This window comes from Nyctereutes procyonoides, unplaced genomic scaffold (genome assembly GCF_905146905.1).
Source record: "Nyctereutes procyonoides isolate TBG_1078 unplaced genomic scaffold, NYPRO_anot_genome, whole genome shotgun sequence".
Classification (NCBI taxonomy): Eukaryota; Metazoa; Chordata; class Mammalia; order Carnivora; family Canidae; genus Nyctereutes; species Nyctereutes procyonoides.
The window spans coordinates 5,937,410-5,962,839 of NW_026575048.1; the positions used below are offsets into that span (position 1 = coordinate 5,937,410).

The window sequence follows — 25,430 nt, forward strand, 5'->3', positions numbered from 1 at the left end:
TTCTAGGAAGAGTGGGTCTAGAAACTCTCTAAAACTTCCTAGAAATACTTCAGACTTTAGTAATCAAACTTCCCAAATATTGGTTATTCCATCTAAAAAAAAAAATCAATCATAAATCTAAACTCCACATTCAATCAGATATATGAGTTCAAATGTATTCCAAAAGTACAGAATTTGAAGTACTTTGAACAATTTTACCAGAGCTAAGAACTTTGTATTTCATATTCACCTGTATCCTTGTACACAGAAGTCACTAGTTAACAAATATTCATGAAAAGAATTTAATTTTAGAAACTCGGTCTTAGGGGTGCCAGTCTGGCTCAATCAGTAGAGCACCTGACTCTTGATCCCAGGGTCCTGAGTTCAAGCGCCATATTGGGTGTGGAAAAAAAAAAAGAAAGAAAGAAAAGAAAAGAAAAGGAAAAGAAAAGAAAAGAAAAGAAAAGAAAAGAAAAGAAAAGAAAAGAAAGAGAAAAAAGAAAGAAAGAAAGAAAGAAAGAAAGAAAGAAAGAAAGAAAGAAAGAAAGAAAGAAAGAAAGAAAGAAAGAAAGAAAGAAAACTTGGTCTTACCTCATTTCTCTCATCTACATCTTTGCATTTTTCAAGAAGAGCTTTCAGGGCAGGAATGTTTTCTTCTTCTACATAATTTATTACACTCTGTGATATCAGAACTGACATTTTCACAAAAAGCTGTAGTTATCCTTAATCCAATACCTGTTAAAAGTAGATTAGATAAAATACACATAATTTGTGATTAGGAAAAAACTAATTTTCTACTATCTTATCATTTTTAACCTTACACCTGTACAAGGCCCTACAGCTCAGCTGTCAAAATGCCCACCCCTCCCTTCCCAAGACTCACACACATCTCAATCTTAACTCATCCAAATCCTAAACTCCAAATGCATCCCTCAATCCATCCTCCTCATCACCACCCCTTAATAGAAGAAAGTGCTCCACGGCTCCTCCATCTCTGTAAATGGCTGTTCCAGCTCCATCCTTCCATGGAACCACCCGACTTATCTCATTCTCTACAGTCTACACTCAATTTATTAGCAAATCTTAGTAGATTGGCTTTACCTATAAAACATATTTTAAATCTAACTACTGCTCACCATCTCCAACACAGTCACTGTGGTCCAAGCCACTAGGACTTCTCATCTAGATCCCAACTGCTCTTCCTACTTCCATTTGCCTTCTCTACAGTCCATCCTCCACAAGGCAACCACAGTGATATTCTGAAAACCTAAGTCTGACCAGAGCTTCTTAAACCACGACATGCATCAAAATCACCTAGAGAGCTTGCAAAACCCAGATGCCTAGGCCTTACCCTCAGACGTTTAAGTAAAAAGTGCTAAGATTGGAAAGAGGGTGGCTGGTTAGATCTGTAACTTCTTCAAGGACAAGGGCTGTCTCTCCTTTGTTCTTTTATCCCCAGAACCTACCACAGGAATAGACCAAGTAGAAACATTATAGGTAACTGTCAAATCGAAATAACTGCATAGGTGTTCTAAACGCGCCTAGTCTATAGGCCTTTGCCTGCCCACAGGCTCTGCTACCCTGTTTTCTACATCAGCCATTACCAGGGATGGGCACATGATCTAGGACATGTGAATGTTCAAAAACATAAGCCAGGCCAATGAGATTCCTCTTTTTAGAACTGGGAATTAGAAACCCAAGACTCAGTCATTATGAGCCATGTGCCAAATGATACCGTTTTGAGACAGCTAGTCAGCAGAGAGAACCTAACAGATATGAATAGAGAAAAAGATTCCTCATAAGCCAAGAAAACAAATGTGGCCCTGAGAGAGAGAGAGAGAGAGAGAGAGAGAGAGAGAGAGAGAGGTGAAGTGGCCTTGGATTCTGATTTCTTGCTGATTCTCATTAAGTCCTATAAATTTCCTTTTCCTTGAGGTAAAAGAGTAAGTATCTATTCTTGCCTTTTAAACAGCACTAATACAGTAACAGATAAATCTAAGAAACTGAGTTTTTGAGCAAAAGCAGGAAGAGGGAGATGGCACACTGGCATGATCGTAGGCAAGTTCATTTCCCAGCAGGGTATGTGGCCAGACCAGAAAAACACAAAGAATTAGAACTCTGAACACCAGTCAGGAAACCACCAAAACAACCCACAGGAAAGGGATGGGTGGTGGGAATAAAGAAAAATGGCTGATATGAGCTTGAACAATATAAAATCCCTGATATTTGACCTTTTAACCTACCAAAATATCCAGCAGAGAGATTATGGATGTAAAAATCAAAGAAACTATGTGACTGGAGATTAAAAAATCAAGGACAACTAGATGTCAAGCACAGGTGACTGGAGGAGGACATACCCATTAACAAAAAGGGGAAGTCAGGATTTTTCTCTTCAGGGTTATGGCCCCCTCCTTCCCCACCACTCCTGCCACGGATGCTTTGGCCAGGCGGAAGCTGAGGTGCTCCAAAAAAGCTAGGTTGGTTAATCCACACGGTAGCCATAAAAACAGATCTGGAAATCATTCACACAAAGAATGCAGAACAAGGATTCTCAAACTTGTGTGCACCAGAGCTACTTGGGAAGTTTGCCAAACACAAATATTCCTTGGCTTCTCCACCAAAACATCCCATCCGGTAGATCTGCGGTGGGCCCAGAATTGCCATTTTAACAAGCACCCCAAAATGATTCTGAGAGTGTCCTTGTGACTAATGCAGAGAACAAAGAACACAACCTGGCCGCCCCATTTCTCCCCCTGGCTCTCCATCAGCTCCCGAAGGGGTATTAACCATCTTTAGACGTTCGGTCCTCAGTGTTGCCAGAGTGTGGGCAATGACAAAACATCAGAATCGCCCCCCGTGGACTCGGAAGGGGTGATTCCAGAGCCACACCCCAGGCCAGCCGAATGGGAATTTCTGAGGGTAAGGCTAGGAAACCTACATTTTTAGCCAGCGCCCCTAGCGGCTGGCAGACACGGTTCCATAAACAGTTGCAAATAAGAAAACGTTCTTCATTGGTTTAAACCTTTCTCCATGTTAAAACAACTTGAAAGAAAAATAATCCATATTCCTGGCTGACAAAGAAATCGTTTCCCTATAAATAAACTGTGGAAGCGCCGTCATCAACGGCTTGGGGATGTCTTGCCAGGCGCTTCAAGGCCTGCACAGGACAATGGAGCAACGAAGCCCGATAAGAAAGCAAAGGAGGAAAACCGACCACCTCCCCGCTGGACGCCCGGGGAAAGGCACCTGGGACACCTGCCTTAACGGTACCAGCCGAGGCGGGTCCCGACACGGAGCGTGTGCCAGCGGCTGCCGCACAGCCCAAAACAAATGGTTTCACTGAGGCGAGGCCCGGCCCCTCCCCCAGCCCAGCCCCTCTCCGCCCGCCGGCTCACCGACCGCCGCGGACAGCACGCCCGAGGCCTCCCGGGAAACGCCAGACCTCCAGGGCCCCAGGGCCCCAGGGCCCCAGGGCCCCAGCGCCCAGCGGCAGGCCCCGCGCCCGGCCTCGCCCTCGCCCTCGCCCTCGCCCTCGCCCTCGCCCTCGCCCTCGCCCTCGCCCTCGCCCTCACCCTCGCCCTCTCCGCGCCCCGACCCGCCCTGCCTCGCCGGGCCCCTCCTCACCCACCCTCTCCTCACCAGGCCGCGGGCGCGCACACCCCGCCTCCCCCTCCTCACCCGGCCGCCTCACAGGGCCCCAGCCCCTCCTCCTCCCCCCCTCGGCCGCAGGGCCCCCACACCCCGCCTCCCCCCTCCTCACCTGGCCGCGGCCCTACCTCACCCGCCCCAGCCCCTCCCCCTTCCCCCCGGCCGCGGGCGCGCACACCCCGCCTCCCCCTCCTCACCCCTCCTCACCAGGCCGCGGGCGCGCACACCCCGCCTCCCCCCTCCTCACCCTCCCCTTCCTCACCAGGCCGCGAGCCCCCACACCCCCCCTCCTCACCTGGCCGCGGCCCTGCCTCACCCGCCCCAGCCCCGCCCCCCGGCCGCGGGCGCGCACACCCCGCCTCCCCCTCCTCACCCCTCCTCACCAGGCCGCGGGCGCGCACACCCCGCCTCCCCTCTCCTCACCTGGCCGCGGCCCTGCCTCACAGGCCCCAGCCCCTCCCCCTCCTCCCCCGGCCCTGGGCCCCCACACCCCGCCTCGCCCCCTCCCCACCTGGCCCCGGGCCCTCCACTCTCGGCCTCGCCCACCCAGATTCGTGGCCTCGCCCCCTCCCCGCTGGGCTCGGCCCCCACCTCCTCTCCCCGTCACCCGGCGAAGCCGACCGTCGCACTGACCGTCTCACAACCCGGCCTGGGGACCGCGCCCACGGCGTGAACAGAAAGGGTTTCCTTTGCCGCAGGTGCTGTCAGAAAACGGGAAAGGGAGAGACGGCGGCTTCCAGCGCTTCGTCCTCCCCAAACCCGGCGGCCATCTTCCTCCCTCTCCGCGCACTGACAGGTCACGTGGGCGCGGGGCGGGGCGGGCGGCAGTGGCCACGCCCCGGAGGCGGGGCTGGATGGGTGGCCACGCCCTCTGAGGGCGGGGACGGGGCGGGCGGCAGTGGCCACGCCCCCGAAGAGCGGGGGCAGGAGGGAGCGGGGCGCCGTGGGCGCCGCGTGGGGCCAGCAACTCGCCGGACTCAGCGGCCTCTGGCCTCCAAATGGGTGTATTTTTGACAAGGGCAATATTTGCTTCCTTCGGTGTCACTCCTTTAATTACAGTTAATTTATGATCCCTAGTCACCGTTGCAATCAAAATTTGGGGAGAGAGGGGATCCCTGGGTGGCTCAGCGGTTCAGCGCCGCCTTTGGCCCAGGGCGTGATCCTGGAGTCCTGGGATCGAGTCCCGCATCGGGCTCCCTGCGTGGAGCCTGCTTCTCCCTCTGCATGTGTCTCTTCCCCTCTCTCTGTGTCTCTCATGAATTAATAAATAAACAAAATCTTTTAAAGAAAATTTTAAGGAGAGAAATAAACCCAGTGGTAACCAGCAGGCATTGCTGAGACGTCGCGAACTAAGACCCGCTGAAGTCTCTTGCTCCGGAACCCAGAGGCCGGGTGTCCTCCCCGTCGGGGCGCCCGGGGCATCTCCGTCTACCCTGGTCTTCCAGGGAGCCCACCGCCTCCCTGCCCCGCTCCCCAGGCCCCTGCGCAGCCCAGGCGCCTGGCGTCCACCTGCCTCTGCCGAGGGTACCTTGGACTTGCCTGAGGCCAAAAGCGATTGACAGCTTTCAGCCCACATCCCACTGTGGACTCCTTTCCAGACTCCCTCCTGGAATGTTCCACTCCCTGTGCTTCTGTGACTCTCTCTCTCCTGGTTATCCTCCCATTTCTCTGGCTGCTGCTCTCAGATTCCACCTCCCTGCACTTGGTGACGTGTCCAGAGCTCAGCACAAAGCTGGACTCTTCACCATCCCCAACCAGTGTGATCCTCCTCCTGTGCTGGTCTGGTCTCGGGACTTGGCTCCTGTCCCCATCCACGGAGACCAGAACTGGAAGTCATTTTATACACCTCCCCTTCCCCTCCCCAATGTCATCCAGTCAGTCACTTCATCAACCCTGATCTGTCTTTATTTTTTTTAAAGATTTTATTTATTTATTCATGAGAGACATACGCACACACAGAGACAGACATAGGCAAAGAGAGAAGCAGGCTCTCTGCAGGGAACCTGACGTGGGACTCGATCTCAGGACCTTGGTATCACACCCTGAGCCGAAGGTGGACGCTCAACCACTGAGCCACCCAGGTGCCCCTACCCCAATACAGTGGCTGCAGAAGCTCTCTACAAGGACTGTCCTAAGAGTCCTCAACTCTCTCCTGCCTCTGCTGGTGTCCCACTAACTGATGCTCCAGGAGATGGCTCCCTCAGGTTCCTTCTTTGATTAAATTCCTCAACAGCCTTCCATTTCTATAGAATAAATTCCCAGCAAGTACTTAGCATGCAAGACTCCTCAGGAGCTGGCTCCTGCCAGACTTCCTGCCGTTGGTCTCTTCACTACTCTCCTCCTATCCTGCCCCCACCCCCAGGCTGGCAAGTATTTGCAGTTCCTGGAACATTGGGCCATACTGTCTCTCCTCTCCATTCTTTGCACAGTATTGTTTCCTTCCCTGGACATTCTTCCCTCCGTCTTGTCCAGCTGATTTGAAAGGATGCAACTGAAGTGGTCCCCAATTTGGTGTAGCTTCCTGGATGGCCTCAAGCAGAGTTGTATAGTCCATCTTCTGAATCTGCCGTCTTACTCCCTAATGCCTAGTAGGTACTCAGAGATCTTGTGTTAAAGCATATTTTCCTGTTTACCTGTCTTCTTCCCACGATGAGGTTCACCCCATCCTTATTCCACACCAACTCCCTTATTCTGTTTGGAACAGTGTGTGGCCTAAGCAAGCCACTAAGGAAGAAACCACACTATTTACAACCCTGTCATATGATCTGGGGAAATGTCTCCTTGTCTCTTGCATGTCACACCAACATCTGATGTAGCCATATTCCTTGTTGGCTTTTACCGAGAGTTGCTGGATTGATCCACTGGGAAATATTTATCAATGGTTCCCAACCTTGGCAAGTCAGAATCACCAGTGGACCTTCTTAAAAATTAAGGTCACATTTGGGGACTTAAAAATAACTCCCCAGAAGGGGCACCTGGGTTGCTCAGTGGTTGAGCATCTGCCTTTGGCCCAGGGTGTGATCCCAGGATCCTGGGATCAAGTTCCGCATTGGACTCCCCACAGGGAGCCTGCTTCTCCCTCTGCCTGTGTCTCTGCCTCTCTCTCTCTCTCTCTCTCTCTCTCTCTCTCTCTCTGTTTTGCATGAATACATAAATAAAATCTTTAGAAAACAAAATCTCCCCAGCAGATTCCAATGACATACCATTCTCAGTCTTGGGTTTGAGTCCTATTGTCTCCAAATCAATGATTTCAATATGAATATACTGTTATAATGTCAAATAATTTTTTGAGGGCCTACATATGATACAAGGTGACATTTTAGTAGCCACTGATTGTGAAAGTGGCATGGGAATTGGAATTTGCGGTTTCATAAGGATCTGTAGCCTCTGTGTACGAGCAACCTGTGCTCTAACCATAATGAACTCTGAGTAGTCCGCAAGGTATCTGACAGGTCTTCTTGATGAATTTGTGAACATAGAGAAAATGTGGATTGGGTCAAAAGGCACTGAAGATCTCGCTGCAGTGTTGGCTAGTGAAACCACAACTCAGGCAGATGGGGTTCTTCAATCCTTGTGTGCCTCTCCATGGGGGACACCATGATGAGAGGAGCTACCCCCATGATAATCCCCACTTCACCACTCCTCCCCCCAGCCCTTGTACCCCCTAATTTTTGTAAGGGCAGCAGCAGCATTGCCTCCACAACAAGGCCAGGGGCTTCTGCATCAGCTGAGCTGTGCCCACCACACGTGAGTCCTGCTGAGTGCCATGAACCAGCACACCAGAAGGCCTCTCTTGGGGAAAATTGGAATATACAACAGTAAGCAAGATCGGGGAGGTGGGGCAGGAAGCTGTCCATCTCTGGCTTAGGTGGCCCCAAGCACCTCTGCACTGCAGTGGGGAGTTCTCAGGTAAGAGCCTTGCAAACCACATCCTAGAAGTGGGACATGCAGTCCCAGATGCTGAAAGGACCATTGCCTCTGCTATGAGAACCTCCTCCCCGCCTCCTCCCCCTAAATAAAAATCCCTGAAGATACTCTGTGTACAAGTTGTTCTTTTAAGGAGTTGGTTTTTTTTTTTTTTTTTTTTTTAAACAGTCCAGATAACTGCCTGGGAAGAACAGGCTTTACTCCAGCCCACATTTTAATGGAGGACTAGAGGAGGGTGGGATTCCAGGGAGGCAGAGTGGGAGGAAAGAGAAGCAATGAAGGAGACAAAACACTCACCAAGTAGGGTTCCCCCTCCATCGCAAGTCTGACCTGGGGACGGGGTTTTACTATTATACCAGGCCAAGCGTTTAATTACCAAAATGATAGTTTTTACTGACTAAAAGTGACTAGATACGATCTAAGAGTGAGGAGACCTGCTGGAAATTTCATCCAGGGGTGGGAGGCCGCAAGTACTGCGAAGCGTTTACAGGTGCAGTCCTGAGGAAAAATCAAGTTACTTTATAATCTCACTGTATCCCCTTCTCTTCTATCAACATACCGGTTACATTTAGGAAATTATATCTATTTAGATAATGAGTATTTCCTAAGTCATGCCAAATGCTGCTTATTCCTTTCATACTCAAGGACTCTAACACTCCTATCTTGCCACAATGGAACTCTTGCAAAATAGAAGTGAAATGCTTTCCCCTCAGCTTTCTTTCAAACATCTCTCTCAGGATGAACCTCTGCCTTTGGCTCAGGGCGAGACCCCGGGTCCTGGGATCGAGTCCCACATCAGGCTCCCTGCAGGGAGCCTGCTTCTCCCTCTGGCTGTGTCTCTGCCTCTCTCTGTGTGTCTCTCGTGAGTCAATAAATCTGAAAAAAATAAAATAAAAATCTCTCTCTTTCCACGTTCCTTGGTCTTTTTGCAGTTTATACGGCTTGCCTAAATCTTTCTGGCAAACCCATCGTAAGGCTTTCTTGCTTCAGCAGAACACTTAAATCACTCCAAGAGTCTGACTTTTCGACTTGTTATGTGCTATTATGGGGAAGGAAAACTAGGAGTTATCGTTCCATCCCTTACCACCTTCCCATCAACACTGTAATTTTAATCACCCTTTCATCTTTTTTTTTAACAGTATCAGCATATTGCAATGAGGATTTCAGCAGTCTGATCTCCTTAACATCGCTTTGATTTCCTTGTATATGAGCTTTTTCATAGAAATATTAAGAAGTTATGGGACCCCTGGGAGGCTCAGTCTGCTGGGCATCTGACTCTTGGTTTTGGCTCAGATGGGATCAAGCCCTGTGTTGGGCTCCACACTCAGCCGGGAGTCTGCTGCTTCCTCCCTCTCTCCCTTTGCTCCTTTCCCCACTCACACTCTCTCTCTAAAATAAACAAATAAAAATACTTTTTAGAAAAGAAATCTTAAGAAGTTACACACTATCTTGCTTTCCAAACTGCTTTCCTCTGATTATAAAAGGAACATGTGTTCATCACAAAGAATTTGGAAAATACAAAAAAATTGGAAGAATCATCCCCCCTAATCTTACCACACAGAATTCTCTACCTTTTTGAACAGTTTGAAACAAAAACATCATTGACCAAAGTTATTGCTTTAAATAGCCACTACTGAAAAGGGGCAGACTAACAAGGATGCTCCTGAGATGTCATTTTTTCCGCCTTAATTCATGGTGGTGTTGCTATCACTTCTCTTGTATCTTTGCCAGCTTCCTCCCTGACCAGTTTGATTAGTATTTTCCTTCTACATTAACACACACACACACACACACACACACAGAAGTTTCTTTCACCCTACGATGGCACCAGAAAGAAGAGAAACGTAAGACCCTGTGTTCACATGGAGTGGGGAGATAGAGGGAGAGACAGGGAGAGAGCTGGAGGAAAGAAAGTTATAACGGAGTTAATTACCAAATAAGGCTACCAGCACAGCAGACACATTTTCATGTTGCCAGCCAAGGAGTCTACTTCAAGGGACAACAGGAAGAGGGAAAGAGAGAAATTAAGGATGCAGTTAATAGGAAGGTGGGGGGGGGGGGTTGGGGTAATTGGGTGATGGGCCCTGAGGAGGGCACTTGATGGGATAAGCATTGGGTGTTATACTATATGTTGGCAAATTGAATTTAAATTTAAAAATGTAAAAAAAAAGGGGGAGGGGATGCCTGGGTGGTTCATGGTTGGATGTCAGCCTTCGGCTTAGCGCGTGATCCTGGAGTCACGGGATCGAGTCCCACGTTGGGCTCCCTGCATGGAGCCTGCTTCTCCCTCTGCCTGTGTCTCTGCCGATCTCTCTCTCTCTGTGTCTCTTATGAATAAATAAATAAAATCTTTTAAAAAAATAAAATAAAAAATGTAAAAAAAATATGCAATTAATATGCAGATCAAAGAAGCTGCATATCCATTGAACCCCACTCCAACCCATAAAAATGGAAAATAAGTCATCAAGTTACATTTATACGTGTATTTGAGGCAGTTAGAGCATAAGTCACATGTACCTCCCTATCTTTACACTGGGGCACAGGCTTTTCCCAGGAGTAATTCTCTGACACAGGTCGGCCATAAACAGATAAAATTAATTTAAACTTTGATTGACTTTTATCAAGAATAACAGAAAAATTAGACAATCAGATGATTCAAAATACACCCAATAGAAGGAAATAGCCCAAATGACTATCATCTGACTTTCTGAATCAGTTTGCTCAGGGAGAAACTGACTAACAATGAAAAACTATAGAATTTTATTCCAACAATCATGTGCTCCTGACATTTTATTCCATTAGGCATTTGGACCCATAAACTACAGTGGGAGTAGGTATTTTTAGTATATGATGGTGGTGCTTTTTTGTTGGAAATTCCTATACGAATGGCTAAGCCATCCAGACCTCATGCTGCCACAGTGATTGCGTGGAAGTTTGTCTTGTGTAGAGCATAGCGTTTCAATATATTTATGTTGGCCAAATCATCTCTGTTTCCCCCAGTATTGAAAGTGGAAACCTTGCTATCCCCATGCAGCTGGGCACGGCCTCTCTTCCACACCCTCCCTCCCTCTCCCACACCCTACTCCCCAACACCTGCCACTGTCCCTGGAATTTATGCCACTTTGTTGGTAAAATACCCCCTACCTCCTCAAGTGCTTCCCTTCCATGTTCCCTCCCATGAAAACCCAGATCACTCATGAGGTCATGACTTTCCTTGCAGACCTCTTAAGTGTTAGCTGGTTTCCCTCTCTCATCACTGGGCCTGGAGGCGAGGAAGGTGCCCTCCTTCCTCCTCATTATCACATGCAAAAAAATGGGCCCTGCTTCCTTCCTAAAACACTAGAGTTTAGAAGTTCATGCCATTCCCTCCTTGCTGCCGACACCTGGGTCACTCCCCACTAAAAAATATTGGAACCTGGTTATCATCACTCTCTCCAACACATGATACTTGATGATTTCAGTATCTTTACAGAAGAACCTTCCAGCACTCTGGCCTCCCAGATCTGCCTTTCCACAAAGATCTTGTCTGCCATTCTACGTCAGGCCACCAGTAGGCGTGCTTCAGACCTTGTTGTCAACCAAAAGTTGATTACAAACTCCCTGCTCTCAACCTCCTCTCAAGCTTCCATCTCACTCCCCCTGGTACACAGGCTCCATCTGTTCTGGCACCACTACGTGTATATCCCATGACCTGAGCCCACGTTCTTACTCCTCTCCCTTACCTTGCTTAGACCCTGGTCTGTAAATAGTACTGGACTACCGCTACAGTGAGAACACTGCTCTAAAAGCACAGGGATTCTGAGGAATTTTATTTTGTGGGGTACAACAACAACAAAGTATGGTGCATCAGTAATGGTATGTGTTAAATCACTGAAATATATATATATAAATTTATTTTAGAATAGTTTTACAGGAAATGAGGTAAAGATAGTATACAGTTCCCACATACCCCACATTTCCCAAATTATTTTTTTAAGCTTTATTTATTTATTTGAGAGATTGAGAGAGGGATGTAGAGGCAGAGGTTGAAGGAAAGAGAAATTCTAAGCAGACTCCACGCTCAGCTCTGATGTGGGGCTCGATCCCATGACCCACAGATCAGACCCAGAGATCACAACCTGAGCTGAAGCCAAGAGTCAGATGCTTAACTGACTGTCCCACCCAGGCTCCTCTGTTTCCCAAATGGTTAACATTTTATTTTAGATGGTACATTTGTCATAACTTAGACCAATGCTGATACATTATTAACTAAAGCCCCCACTCTATTCAGGTTTCCTTAGCCTTTTTTTTTTAGCCTAATGCCCTTCACAGAATCCCATGCAGGATACATTACATTTAGTCGTTATGTCTCCTTAGGCTCCTTTGCCTGACAATTTCTTAGGCCTTCCTTATTTTTGATGGCCTTGACAGCTTTGAGGTGTACTGGTCGGGTTATTTCATAGAATGTCTCCCCGTTGCGATGTGCTGTTTTTCTGCTGTTTTTCTCTTGAATAAATTTTGGCAGAAGACAACTTCCTTTTTGACCAGGTATAGATCTTCCATTTATAATTTTACACATGTAATGACTGAAAAGTCATTTCAAATGCTAGCATGACAAGCCAGGAGGCTGGCTTTAGGCAGGCCCAGGCTCATGCCTCGACCTCAGAGAAAAGTAGCTCATGTTTGAAGGCTCAGTATTCATCATTATTCCTGGCACATAGTTTAAGCTCATTGAACATTTCCTGACGAGCGACAATGCGGCTGTATTCTGATGATGAAAGCAGGGTTAGCCAGGCAGGACAGGTGGTGGGGATGTGGTAGGGAGGGGAATTCTGGGTAAAGGGAAGAGCAGGTACAAAGACTGGGTGAGAGGCAGGAGAGAGAGGAGACTGGAGGAAATAGAACTATCCAACGTGGCTGGAGCATAACATAGGTGAGTGCCTTAGTCCATTCAGGCTGTTTAACAAAGTACCACAGACTAGGTGGCTTAGAACCAACAGAAACTTCTTCCTCACGGTTCTGTAGGTTGGAAGTTTAAGATCAGGGTGCCAGCTTGGTCAAGTCCGCGTGAGTTATAAGCAACTTATAAGTTGCTTTCTGCCCACATTTCACTGTGCCGTTCGTGCTGGAAGAGGCAAGGGAGCGCTCTGGGGTCTCTTTTACAAGGACACTAACCCCATTTCAAGGGCCCCCCCTCGTGACCTCAGCACCTCTCAAAGCCCCACCTCCTCGCGCCGTCACCCTGGGCTTGGGATTCCAGCGTAATTTCACGGGGGACACATTCGGTCCACAGCAGTACGTGTGTGCTGGGAGGGGCATAAATCAGGAGAGAAAAGCACCAAGAAGGATGGGCAGGGGTGAGATCATAGATTTTTATGCCAGACGTAAGAGTTTGAACTTATCAGAAAGGTTTGGGGCAACAGCTTTAGTTTTGAAGCAGGAAAATGAAACAGGCTGATTGTGGAAAGATGGCTCAAGGCTGCGGGTTAGAGGATGGGCTGGAGGAAGACAGGCCCAGAGCGTGGGGGGCAAGTGGGCTCCAAGCTGGGTGACCAATGAGGAGGTGGGGGCAGCGGAGGGGCAGCTGCACGGGACACATGTTAGCTACCTGGGAGTTGTGGAGGGTAAGGAAGGCCAGGGTGGTGCTCAGATCTCTGATCTGGGTAACCACGGGAATATTCGTGAAGCCTGATGAGACAGGCACTATGAGAGGCACCCCAGGTTCTGGGATGATGAAACTAGAGGATGGGTTTGGATGTCCTACATTTGGGGTGCCTGTGATTCTGGGGTGTGGGGGATAGAAGGGGCACTGAGGAAGTAGGACAGAAAGGTGTGTGAACGGGGAGTCTGGCCTGGGGTCTCCGCAGATGGTGATCATCCAGAAGCAGGAGGAGAAGCACAGGACAATTCAACAGACGGGAGGAAAGATCTTGAGAAGACCGTGGTCAACAGAGCCCAATGCGAAGATCACGTGACACCAAAAAAAGGGAAACCCACATGGCGATTCACCAACAGAGGTCAGAGGGTGTTCAGCAGAGGGTTGGGGAGGGGTAAGGAAGCAGAGGGGCCTGTGCTCACTGCTCTTTTAAGCAGCTTTAGTGTACAGGCTGGATTGTAGGATGGTGTTGCAGTACTTGTTTGTTTGGTTTTTTTTTTTTTTTCTTGGATGGGAGAAGCTCAATCCTAAGGCAGTGTGTTTATAACATTCTTCCTGAGGCGGATGATTCATGAATTTAAAAGGTGCGGAGTGACAAACAGGAACCCAGCTTTCTTGAGGGATTGGTGGCCCCCTTGGCCAGCCCTGGGGGCCTCATCATCTCACCAGCCCTTGGCCTCTGGGTGCTGGGCAGCTGCTTTCCCCATTGACGGTATGAATAGCTGGCACGTAAGCTCAGATCTTAGGCCTGGGTGTTTTGTTGTTGTAATTGTTTTTTTAGGGTACTCTCATACTTACTCTGCAAAAAGGATGGCAGCCAGCAAACGGCATCTTTCTGCTGGACACAGTGTCCCCGCGCTGGCAGATGAGGGCCTGCCTTTCTGCTGATAGTGAGTCTCAGCCTGTGCTCATGGAAACCACTGGTATTACTCTGAAGGAGGTGACCAAAAAAAGATAACACAAGCACAAAACAAAGCATATTTGAAAAAAGAAAAGATACATAATAAGAAAATAGAAAAGATTTTACCAGGGAGGAGAAATGCAATATTTTAATGACAACAATCGGAGCTGACATCTGGCTACAGCAACAAGCTAACTGAGCCAACACAACCCATCCTGCTACAGACACCTAGGAAAGCTATACCAAATAGAACACACAATTATTTTTTAAGTCATACAGCTAAGTTTAAAAGAAAGAAAGGCAACCAAATGAAAATATAACCAAAAGAGGCTCATACTGACACAGTTGTTACTTCTGAGGGAGGAAGAAGGGGAAGGTGTGCTGGTCTTATGTCCAATGTACTTTTTTAAGTACACAGAGAGACTGTGAGACACAGAGAGACAGAGAGAGCAGGCAGAGACACAGGCAGAGGGAGAGGGAGTCTCCACACAAGGAGCCCAATGTGGGACTTGAACCTGGGAATCCGAGATCGCGCCCTGAGCTAAAGGCAGGTGCCCAACCACTGAGCCACTCAGGCATCCCAACTTTTTATTAAAAAAAAAAAAAAAAAAAAAGCAAATGTTGAATCTAATGTGGTAAAAGCACCTGTTCCATCTGAGCAGTGGGCACATGAATGTGTATTATAGTGTTCTATAGTGAACCAACCATATGCTTGAAAAATTTGGGAAGTTTTATTTTTTATTTAAAAAAAATTGTCAACTCAATTTTTCCCTGTTATTCCTTTTTCTAACTGGAGGGAAGATAAGTTATTATTGGGTAGTTGGCACATAGTGGACATAAACGTGTTTTCTTCTCTGTGTCATACGGTATCATTCTTGACATAGGCTTTTTTTCTTCCTCTAATAATGCCCCTCCCACATCTTTTGCAGCCAGAAAAACACTTCCTCCCAAACCCAAGTGCCAGCTCCTCTGCACAGCTCTCCCCAGCTCTTCCCAGGCTCCCTGCCCCCTTCGGATTCCACAGGCCCTTTGTGCATGGCTTGAATAAAGCACTTACTGTACTATATGGTAATCATTTATTAGCTTCTTGAAGCCAAGGGCAGTGATTTATTTTGCAGTTACCCAGCACATGGGTAGGAACTCATTAAATAATTGTGGAATGAACAGTTCAAAGACAAAATACAAAATATATTACAATGTCCATCTACATATAATAGGAGGCCTGCTATCAACTGGCCTTCCGGGGCCTTCCTGACTGTGAAGCAAATTGAGTTACTGAAGCCGTCTGTCGTGCTTGTCAAGATAAACGCATGGAAGGGATGTGCTGGCAGGCAGCTCGGCTGCTGTGTCCATACTCATGGCCCAATTTCAGCACAGCCCTGCATCTCAAAATGGGGTCATTGAATCTGCCATCACAGCCTAAGGCCTTCCAGTGAGAAAGCACCAAGACAGGACTTCCTTGGACGTGTTCAGCCTGGCATCTTTGTGCAACAGTGCAAGTTTAGAGCGGCTTCCTCCACAATTGTTCATGACAGAGCCTAGAAGAGCCTCTGGAAGCATACTTCACAGTTCCCTGGAGTTTGGAATCATGCACAGAAATCTAGTGGGAGTGCCTGTGCTCTGCTATGGATACCATATACTAATTTAAAGCTTTTGTTCTGTTTTTTAAAAGGAAGTGTTATGCCCAATATGGGGCTTGGACTTGCAACCCCGAAATCAAGAGTCACATGCTCTATCAACTCAGCGAGCCAGGCACCCGTGAGTTTGTTTTAACTGTCTTCCAAAGTGCCTACAATGTGACTACATTTTGTTTTAAATAATTTTTAAGCAGTTAGAAGAGTCAATGACTCCTTAGAATATTACCATCATATTGAAGAATCCTTCAATTTAAAAAAAAGGGGGGGGGTATCACCTCTCATGATGGGAAAGGCCCGGTGTTCAGTTCTATAGACAGAATTTAAAGCCTCTGGAGTTAGCAAACACACCCACACACAACACACAAAAGTATTTTTAAACTACAGTTTAATCATTTTTAAAGACACACAAATTAGAAAAAAACATTTATATGTAAGTTAAAAACATCTTTAAAACCCAGCAATAAGCCAGCAGTGCAGCGCTGAGGACACAGACTGGAAAAAAATGAGCAGTAATGAAATCATCACATCACAGTGTAACTGACACGGGGGTAGTTTAAACTTAGAACCATACAACAAGAACTAATTTATGGATCTGTTGAAAAATAACACTTCTTTAAAAAAATATTTTGGAATAATAAAAACAAAAAGCACAGGACGCCACGTTCTAGTCTCACCCAGGGAAGGCAGACGAGCACTGTAAATACTGGCTGCGGAGCTGGGGCCCTCCCCGTTTGGGCGACACTGTCCAACTACTCCCAGGCAGGGATCAGGATACAGCTCTTAAAGGAAGGCAGGAATGAACTCACACAATCTCACTCTTCATGTGGAAGGGTTCTCTTGTTTCACCTGAATTATTCTTACTTTCATTCCTACTGCTTTATAGAAGCGTGCCCTTCTGGTTCGGAGAGGTGGTCGTGCCCCGGTGCCCAGGTGCCAGGGATGGAGGCTGGCTTGGAACATGTTTGGTTGCAGGGGGGAGGCTGGATTCCTTCCTCTTTGTGACAAGAAGCCAGGGCAAATGTACTTTGTTGACAAATCTGCACATACGGAACCAAAAATACTTCAAATTGGGAAGAGGCCTATCTTCTAAGTCTGTCGAACTCTTTTACATGTGTTTGTCTTTGAGCAAGGAAGGACAAAAAGGGATACTACCAAATTAATTTCTCAAAGAAGTTACCCCAAACAGAGACTGGGCAGGACACAGTCATTTACGACTCCGGTAAAAGGCAGCCAGTCACTTTTTCCATCTCAAACGTGTTCTTAGGAAAACGGCTAGTCATTCTACTGATGTTGCTCTGTGTCTTTCGGTTTTTCATTATTTTATTTCCATTTCTTTTCACAGGAGCAAAAATCTGGTAAAACATGCATCATTGAGTGAGCTTTAGACAGTGATTTCGCATGGATCTTTATATTATTCTTTATAGAACTACATAGTCTTGGGGTTGTTTTGATTTTGCCTTACAAAAGGGTTACCAGAAGACAACGAGTATAGTGAGTTTTAAAGGTAAGACAAATTACTCGGCAAAGAAGTGTGTGTCTTCAGGCTTCCACTCCAGAAAGTCCTCCCTATCAGTAACCTACAGAGCTTGTCAGTTGTTTACTAGGATTTCCATATTAAAAATCTATTAAAATAAATATTATTTCAAAACATATAAAAACATTAATAAGCAGCCCACCGATTAAAATGTAATTGGCTGCATCCTCTGTACAACGAGAGCCTCAAAAAAGCAGCCTAGTCATTGATTTTAAGAGCATTCCTACAAAATACCAACGTGTAAGATTTCATTTTAAATTTTCTTCTGTAATGAGAGTTACTGTAAATCGATTCGAACACACGGTGCTGCAGAAACACTGTACAGACCTCGACACGCTGATCATTCAAATCCAGGTTTCAGGTGCAACCTAGCAAATCTCTTCCTTCACCATCAGGAACATGCATGCTCTGGTACAAACCGGTCTTAGAAGGACCACTGCAGAAAACAGAACTTTCTGCATCTTAGATACCTGTAGCAATGATAAGCCATTCACTAAATGTACACTGGGTTCAGAGTAAGAGTTTAATAAGGTACTTGAGGGCAGTTAAGATTACATTTCACAGTGTTATGTTGAATTCCGCACCTATGTTAAATCTGATGTACTCAATTTCAGCCAAGATAGACTAGGGTGGCTGAGAAAACCTCCATAAAATACTGGTTTATATTTAAAACTCCGGACAAATCCTTCATTGACATCACAGTAACGGGCACCATTCCGAAATAATTATTCTCCCCAATAATCTTTTTCTTTCAATCATAACATAGAACTCTTACAGTCAATTAACTAACAATCTGAAAGTTTATAACAAGGAAACAAAACAGTATAAATGTCCAGAGCTGCTCATGAATATACAAATTAAAATTTACAAGGTAGGAATTTTAAATAGGAAAAACTTTTTTGTCCTAGATGTCATCTAGTCCTTGAATAAAAGTATACATTTTGTAATTATTTTAATGGCAAAATTTTAATGTCATTTCTTTTGTAGTTTAAAATGTGCAACTAAATTAAATGTGCCTTAACTATCTTTGAATGAAATAATATTTGAGAAGTTACATGATGGTAAGATCCTGTCCAGTAAACTTGATGGTTTGTACTAACATTTTTCTAGCGTAGAGCACCTTCAGCTTCACCTAGCACAACCAACCAAAGAAGCAGAGAAAGCAAAAGGAGAATAGGTTGCCTTCAATAGAGACCATTTCATTTTCAAAAGTTCTCTTTAAGGGCTACATTCAGGGGAAATGGTATGGCGCCACGCCTTCTGATTTAACAGACTGTAAGGTTTTCCTCTGTTGCCAAGAAAACCTTTTGAAAAGTCAGGGCTTTGAGCTCAATAAAAATAAATAACTACAATAACAGTTGTGACTGTGAATCTGCCTTTGTCCATGACTCTTACAAGTCTTGCTAATGGCTTCCACTCATTACATACACAACTGGTCATAAACTTACGGAACTGATCCTTTAATTTCTTATTAAGGAACTTTCATTTAGAAGACAAGTAACTTGCCCAAATCCCAACTGATTAATAAAAGAGCCAGATGAACATCCAGGTCTCCTCCCAGGGCAATGAGTGCTTCAATGCGAGTTACCTTTGCTTTTTTAGAGAACCATTCTCTTTTACTGCAAATTTTTCTGAAAACTGGTATCTGTGGAAATCCTGTATGTGAATGTCACACATGGCAGGGGTTGATGACACAAATACTTTTTAACTAAAAGTATGGTGGTAGCCGGACATTGTTGAAGCCAAATAAACCCTCTCTATCAGGCTAGATGTTTTAGAAGGTAAGTACATTTCCCCAATTACCCTGAGTTCCAATAAAAACGCTTTTTTAAAAAACTGAGGATAAGTTACTTGTAAAATGGTGATACCTGACATACATGAAATTAACTGTTACTGTTTTAAGAAAATGAAACTGAGGGAAGAGTAATTATTTTTGTTCAATTTTTTTTCCCTGAGTAGTATAATAATGAACCTGAACCAAAAGTCTAAGTATGATGGTCACAGATCATCTCTGGAGTGATTTCATGACAACTAAAGAGTGGAGAAATAATATAAATATGTACTGCATCTTGTTCTGTTGATTAAAAGACCAGGGAGCACATAGTACAATGAATCCCTTTATACTTAACAGTATGTAGAGATATACACCAGTTTTCAAATCTTCTACTCTAAGTAGAAGGGAAGCATTAACCCTTGTAACACTCCAAGCAGATATATTCATTTCATAGAACACAAAAAGTTTCTTCTTGAGGAGAAAAGTCAAGTTGAGAATTAGAATTATTTCTTTAGCTTTTCTACTAGGTTACAAACTTATTTTAATTCCTCCAAAATTAGAGAAAAGCTATCCAAAACCCATTTCATACCAAAAAAAAAAAACCCCAAGAAACAAACAAACAAAACTTAGTTGATCCAGGGGACGAAAATCACTCAAATTGTATAGATAATGTATTATCTTCAAAGGAACTGGAGAATTCTTAGTCATCTTGCTCTCTGCAATGACAGCGTCATGAAATAGGTAACAGTGATTTTAGGTTTTGAGGCTGAGAAATGACACAGGTAATAGAAATAAATAGTGATTATTTATAAATGGCCACTTGGGCTGAGAAAGAGTTTTGTTAAGCTTTCTTGTTTTTACTTACAACATGTCTAGACTTGTCCTTTAAACCCTAAATTTATCTACCTTTTTTTTAAAGTAGTTATCAGATCTCTGCAGCATTAATTAAGGAGATCTTTTAGGGGCAGATACTTTCCATGATTATTCTTTTCTATCCTCTCAAACCCCACAGCTGGCTTAATTTCAGTGTGTGGGAAAACAGAGAAAATTTATTTAGCTACCTCTCCTTTTCTGGGAAGTAACAGGGTTTGGCTAACCTCGGCAGGTGGAAAAAATTTACCTTTAGAAAAATAAAAACATCTTACATAATCGAAGACTAGGATATTTCTAAAGTTCTAAAAAAGATCCACTGATATTTTTGCTGATGAGGACCTCAAAAGTTCCTGGTATAGTTGTTATTCTTTCTTCTTTAAATGAAAAACCACAGAGCTTAAGCCAGATGGCTGTTCTGCGGTAACTGCATTTGCAAACTTATTCACGACAAAAATTAAAAAATATATATATATACTCACCATAGACAATTTGCATTTCATTGAAAATTTAAGGCAAGAAAGGAAATAAAGTGGTCAAATAAAGGTGGAGTCAGAAGGCCCCGCTCACCTCCTCTCTCACCTCCAAGTCTTGTGCCTGAAGCCCATACCAGGGTGGCCTTGCCGCCCACTCTTCTGCTTTCAGCCACTGCGGCCACCCCAAGACTGTGGGGTTAACAGAGACATCTGATAATTCAATGAGATTAACTGTGGTGAAAATGGTCTATATGCTAGAAGCATGTTTTTTTCCTACTCATAGAACCTAAAACTCATTAAAAAGTGTTAAGAGCCAAATTTGAAAGTGAGAATTTAAGAGTTTGGAAACTAATTTCTTTTATTCTCTAAAAAGGTGGGTCAGACCCGATGACTGTAAGTTTTCATTTCCCTAAAACGTTCCCAATTATGACTTAAGCTGTCAAGGATAAGGAAGCGATTAGACAGATTGTTACCTTAACCCAGTGATTTCTCCTACACAGCCCTCGTGCCATCTACCACTATTATTTTCCTAATCCTGCCATAATTATATATGATTTTTGCCTGGCAAATTTCATTTAAAAGTCCAACATATTAAAAAGTCATTACACTTCTACATCTTACAGAATCAAAAAGAACTCAGATACATGAAGGGGAAAAGCACTCTGCTGAGCACCTGGTCTGTGCCCTGCCCCAGCTGCCACCAGCTCCAGTCCACATGGTGCTTTCTTCATCCATGCCTGCCTGCCTTCCTTCCTTCCTTCCTTCCTTCATCATCTTCTCTTGTTCTCTTTCCTTTTTTTTTTTTTAAGAAAATAAGTTTAAAATATCGCATTACCAACCTTTAATTATGTTGAAGAAATTCTCCCTTGATGGGCTCTGACCGACACAAAGTAATTAAATTCTCCAGGAAAATAAGCTACCTATAATTTGGCATCCCTTTCTGTTTAGTTTCGCTACGTACAATGGTCATTTCAGGTACTTTAAGAAAACCCTTCAAATACTGAGATGTTTATTGCATTTTTAAAGTGTCCACGATCTTAAATATCCTGTTTCAAATTCCTCTGGAATTCCTTTACAAGACCATGACATCAAATATTGAAATAGCGTTCTTACAATATTACACTTGAAAATACCATTTAGGAACAATATGGTAGGAAATAGAGGGTTTAAGGCAAGACATTCATTTGGAAAAGTCAATTTTTGTCCATCCTCCAGATTGACACGGTTACCCTTTCACCCCGTCAGTGCCTTGGGATACGCAACATACATTCAGCAAGAGGGGCACACGTACCACCCTACAACATCTGCAGAGGTCCTGAGTGCCCATTGAGATCATGGAAATATTTTTATATAAGGCGTGGCCCCCAGGGACATGGCATGGGAGGGGTTATTCGCTCCATTCCCAATCTGGTATACTGGAAACTCCCCATCTAGATCTGTCCCATTTGCCCCCCACTTCATCTCTTTTCAAACGAACACAAATCCCTCCAAAAGGTGCTAAGATTGGTTTCTGTTAACAGAGACAAAATAGCCATCAGAGTGTTTTCCCCTTCATTGCTTTAATGATGAATGTCTAGAGGCTATTTCTTGATTCTGATTGCAAACATTGTTTGTTGTGGAAAAACTATTCTGTCCCAAAGAATTTTCTCTTTCATCGAACTTTCTGGATGGCGACAGCTGCACATTTTCATGTGTAGTCTTTCCTCTTTGAGTTTTTTTCACCGGCAGCAACAATAATATTAAGATCCCAGCAATGTGCAGGCAGTAATACCAGGAGCTAAGAGCAAAATGGACAAAGTTGACTTTATTAAATTTTGAGAATTAATCCTTAGCAACGGCACCCTTGTCAAAATGTCACATGCGCCACGGAGGATGTGCAGATTTACTCCGTTAATCTTGCATTCCCGCCCCCCTCCCCCAGCCCCACCCAGAGATGAAGCTCTCCAGTGGGTATTTATAAAGCACCCTATAAACCCAGGCCACTTATAAGCATGATACTAGCTATCATATTACATTCCTTTGTAAGGGTCATAAGTCCATGGCTGCACAGAACAAAAACAAAAAGGTACTTATTAGCAGCTGTAGTGACCTGAAAATAATCTCTCAAATCCACAGAATTGAATATTGAGAGCGAACAAAGAGGACGCAGAGCTGGTAAAGACCTTAATGCTCTGGCCTCCTCTGCTGTGTATGGTCCCTAATTAAGTTACAAATATTCCAGTGATGTGAGTAACAGATAACACTGCCTCTTAATGGCCACTGTCACATAATAAAGGAAGGCCATCTTATTAAAAATATTATTAGAAGCATCATTCCCGAAATCAAATATAAATCAAATATAAATCAAATGTGACCTAGGCTGCTTTTACAGTTGTAAATTCAAGTGAGTATGAACAAAGTGTACTTCCGATAGAAAATCTAACCAACAGCTCAATCACATTTAAATATATGTAATAGTTTTGCGAAAAGGGGAATTTTCGCTGGAGTTACTTGATGTCTTTCTGTACAAGTAACGCCACAGTCAGTGCAAAAATTTGTGACCACATTCCCTGTGCTGTCGTTCTAAATGCTGGGGTAATGAAAACGTTATAAAAGGTGAAGTTTTTGATCTCCAAGATATCACTAACACGTTGAGAGTGGAATCTGGTGGGTGGGCGAGAGAATACAGAGATCAAGCATGGAACTGAAGATGAGAATTTCTATGATACAGAGAAGACAAAGTACTCGGGAAACGTGTAAAACAGTAAGAAGGGAACAAATTCTTGAAATAGAAGTAATTTATTTTTCTTTTGACGAAAGCAATTAAGAGAATTCACAATTCCTTGTAAAGAACGAGCTACACTTTTTTCTTTTTTTAAAACCACTCTGTCATATTCTCTATTGTTCATCTTATTTCAAGCTGCCCTATCCTTTCGTCTCTGGAGTTAACAGTCTGGCGGCCTGGACTCTCGGTGGGCAGACCTTACCAGCACTTACTCATGATTATCGGAGGATGTATTTTGCTTCCGCTCCCAGAATATCCCCAGTGACTCACACGCCTCTGCTCTAACACATCAACCCCTACACCTTGACCCCAGAGCAGGGGTGAGCAAACTCTAGCCCATGGCCACATCTAGCCCTGACGTCACAGCTTTAACTTGAGGCATAACTGACCTGTAACATTATGTTAGCCTCAGGTGTACAATATAATGATTTGATAGATGTACATATAGCAAAAAAAAAAAAAAAAGATCACTGTGATAAGTCTAGTTAACATCCAACTATAAAAAGAACAGCTATACTTCCAGTTAAACCTCTTGGAGAGATCTGAGGTGGGGGTTACCCAGCTGATACTTCTCTGTCTTTATCACACTCATCTCAGGGGTGAGTGGTGTGAATCATTCCATAAAAAACTTGAGACCTCTTGGTTTAAAATGAAAAAGTAACCACAGAGAGTACGGCTGTGGTGCTATTTTTCTATGCTACCCAATGGCAAAGCGCTTGCTCTTAAAAACAAAGTTATTCCCCCTGGCATATATTTGTAAGAGTGACACTTACCTGTAAAACATGAATGATGGTTTTATGGAAAGAAGTACAAATGGCACAACTGTATAACTTATTGCTATTTGAGTCATTATCCACGTTAAAACATCATACAATAATTTAAGTTGGGGAGGTTCGATGAAATAATGTCTAAAGTTATTTCTCATCTGAAATAAAGAAACAAAAATATTGGCTTGGTCTTTAACATTGCTTATAAAACTACAATTACTGCATCCAACTGTTTCAAGCATGTGGAGTGACTGAAATTGTCACACGTTGCTGTGGGACATCGGAAATGGTGCCACCACTACGGGAGAAGTTGGTTCGGGAAAAACAAATACACAGATGTATAAAAAATATGGAGAGCGCAAAACGTGGGAATCTGGGTAGAGGGCATGTGGGAGTGCTTTGCAACTTTTCTGTAGATCTAAAGTTGTATTCAAATTAAAAGTTTCTAAAAAAAAAAAGTTAAAAACAACACTCTTCGAGTTCCTCAAATCATATTTGGTAAACTATAATATATAAATAAAGTTCTGTTTTCACTTCTTCTGCTACACTGAGATATCTTTTCCTCTTCTTTAAACTCTGCATTTGTGAGAGACAGATGGCTCTCGATACCCTGAGCTTAGGTCAAAACACACTTATCAGAATAAATGGCAACGACGAACATTATTCTCAAAATAGGCGTTTCCTAATCACCACTCTTTACACATTTTTTTAGCTTCCATAAAGGTCAAAACATTGCAGTTTTGGAATGTGTAAACTTAACCATTATTTCCTTTTTGCAACTCTGTTCCCTGCTTTGTCTAACGTGGTCAGAGGTGAAACACGGCCCTGCTATGAGGATGCCACCAAGTTTTCCAGAAGTAACCTGGTGTATGGTTAACGGCTCTCCCATGGAGAGACCATGGTTCCTAGTGGCGGGAACAGACCCTGGCACCCACCACGTCTTGCCCGGATCACCGCCACAGCAGCTACCTGCCCTCTTCCCTTCCGATCACGGATGGCAAATCAATCCTCCTGAAGCACGGCTTTCGGCATTCCATCCCTCAGCTTACAAACCTCCTCTGACCCCCAGGTATGCAGACAGAAAGAGCATTAGGCCTGTCCCCAGGCTGGCACCCAAATCCTGCTATGATTGCCCTCCCCCTGCTCCCCTGCACTCCCTTTGCCTTTCCAGAATTATCCACGATTTAGGACTTCACGACGTCTTTGCTTCAGCCAGATTTACTTGTCATTTCTAAATACACCAGGTACTTTCAAACGTGGTTCTGTTAATGTCATTTATGTGCCTAGAACGTCATGTTCCTCCCCCATCATGCTTCCCTCACTTTTGAAACAACGTTTATCTTTTCAAAGCCCAAATCCAAACTTTCCTAATGAGGCCATCTTGGGTCAACCCAACCAAAAGGATTTCTCTCACCTCTGAACGACTCCGTTACTTACTACAGAACCCACAGGATGTATCACATACGCCCCGTGGTGTTTGCGTACTCACGTGTACATATACCTTATGCCCCAATCAGG

The 25,430-nt window shown here is 44.5% G+C and overlaps 2 protein-coding genes across 13 annotated transcripts in view; both read right to left on the bottom strand.

The window, feature by feature from the left end:
• The window catches only part of KIDINS220 (kinase D interacting substrate 220), a 93,920-nt gene extending 89,514 nt beyond the window's left edge, over positions 1-4,406 (bottom strand). For all 11 annotated transcript variants that reach the window (XM_055327061.1, XM_055327064.1, XM_055327063.1 and 8 more), the window contains exons 1-2: positions 4,261-4,406; positions 571-714 (exon numbers count right to left, since the gene is read on the bottom strand). In XM_055327061.1, coding sequence (XP_055183036.1) covers positions 571-678 — 108 coding nt within the window. In that variant the 5' untranslated portion in view covers positions 679-714; positions 4,261-4,406. The remainder of the gene's footprint in view (positions 1-570; positions 715-4,260) is intronic.
• A 14,959-nt stretch (positions 4,407-19,365) lies between these two features.
• The window catches only part of MBOAT2 (membrane bound O-acyltransferase domain containing 2), a 122,793-nt gene continuing 116,728 nt past the window's right edge, over positions 19,366-25,430 (bottom strand). For both annotated transcript variants that reach the window (XM_055327458.1, XM_055327457.1), the window contains 2 exons: positions 23,919-24,070; positions 19,366-22,158 (listed from right to left, as the gene is read on the bottom strand). In XM_055327458.1, the coding sequence (XP_055183433.1) occupies positions 21,933-22,158; positions 23,919-24,070 (378 nt within the window). In that variant the 3' untranslated portion in view covers positions 19,366-21,932. The remainder of the gene's footprint in view (positions 22,159-23,918; positions 24,071-25,430) is intronic.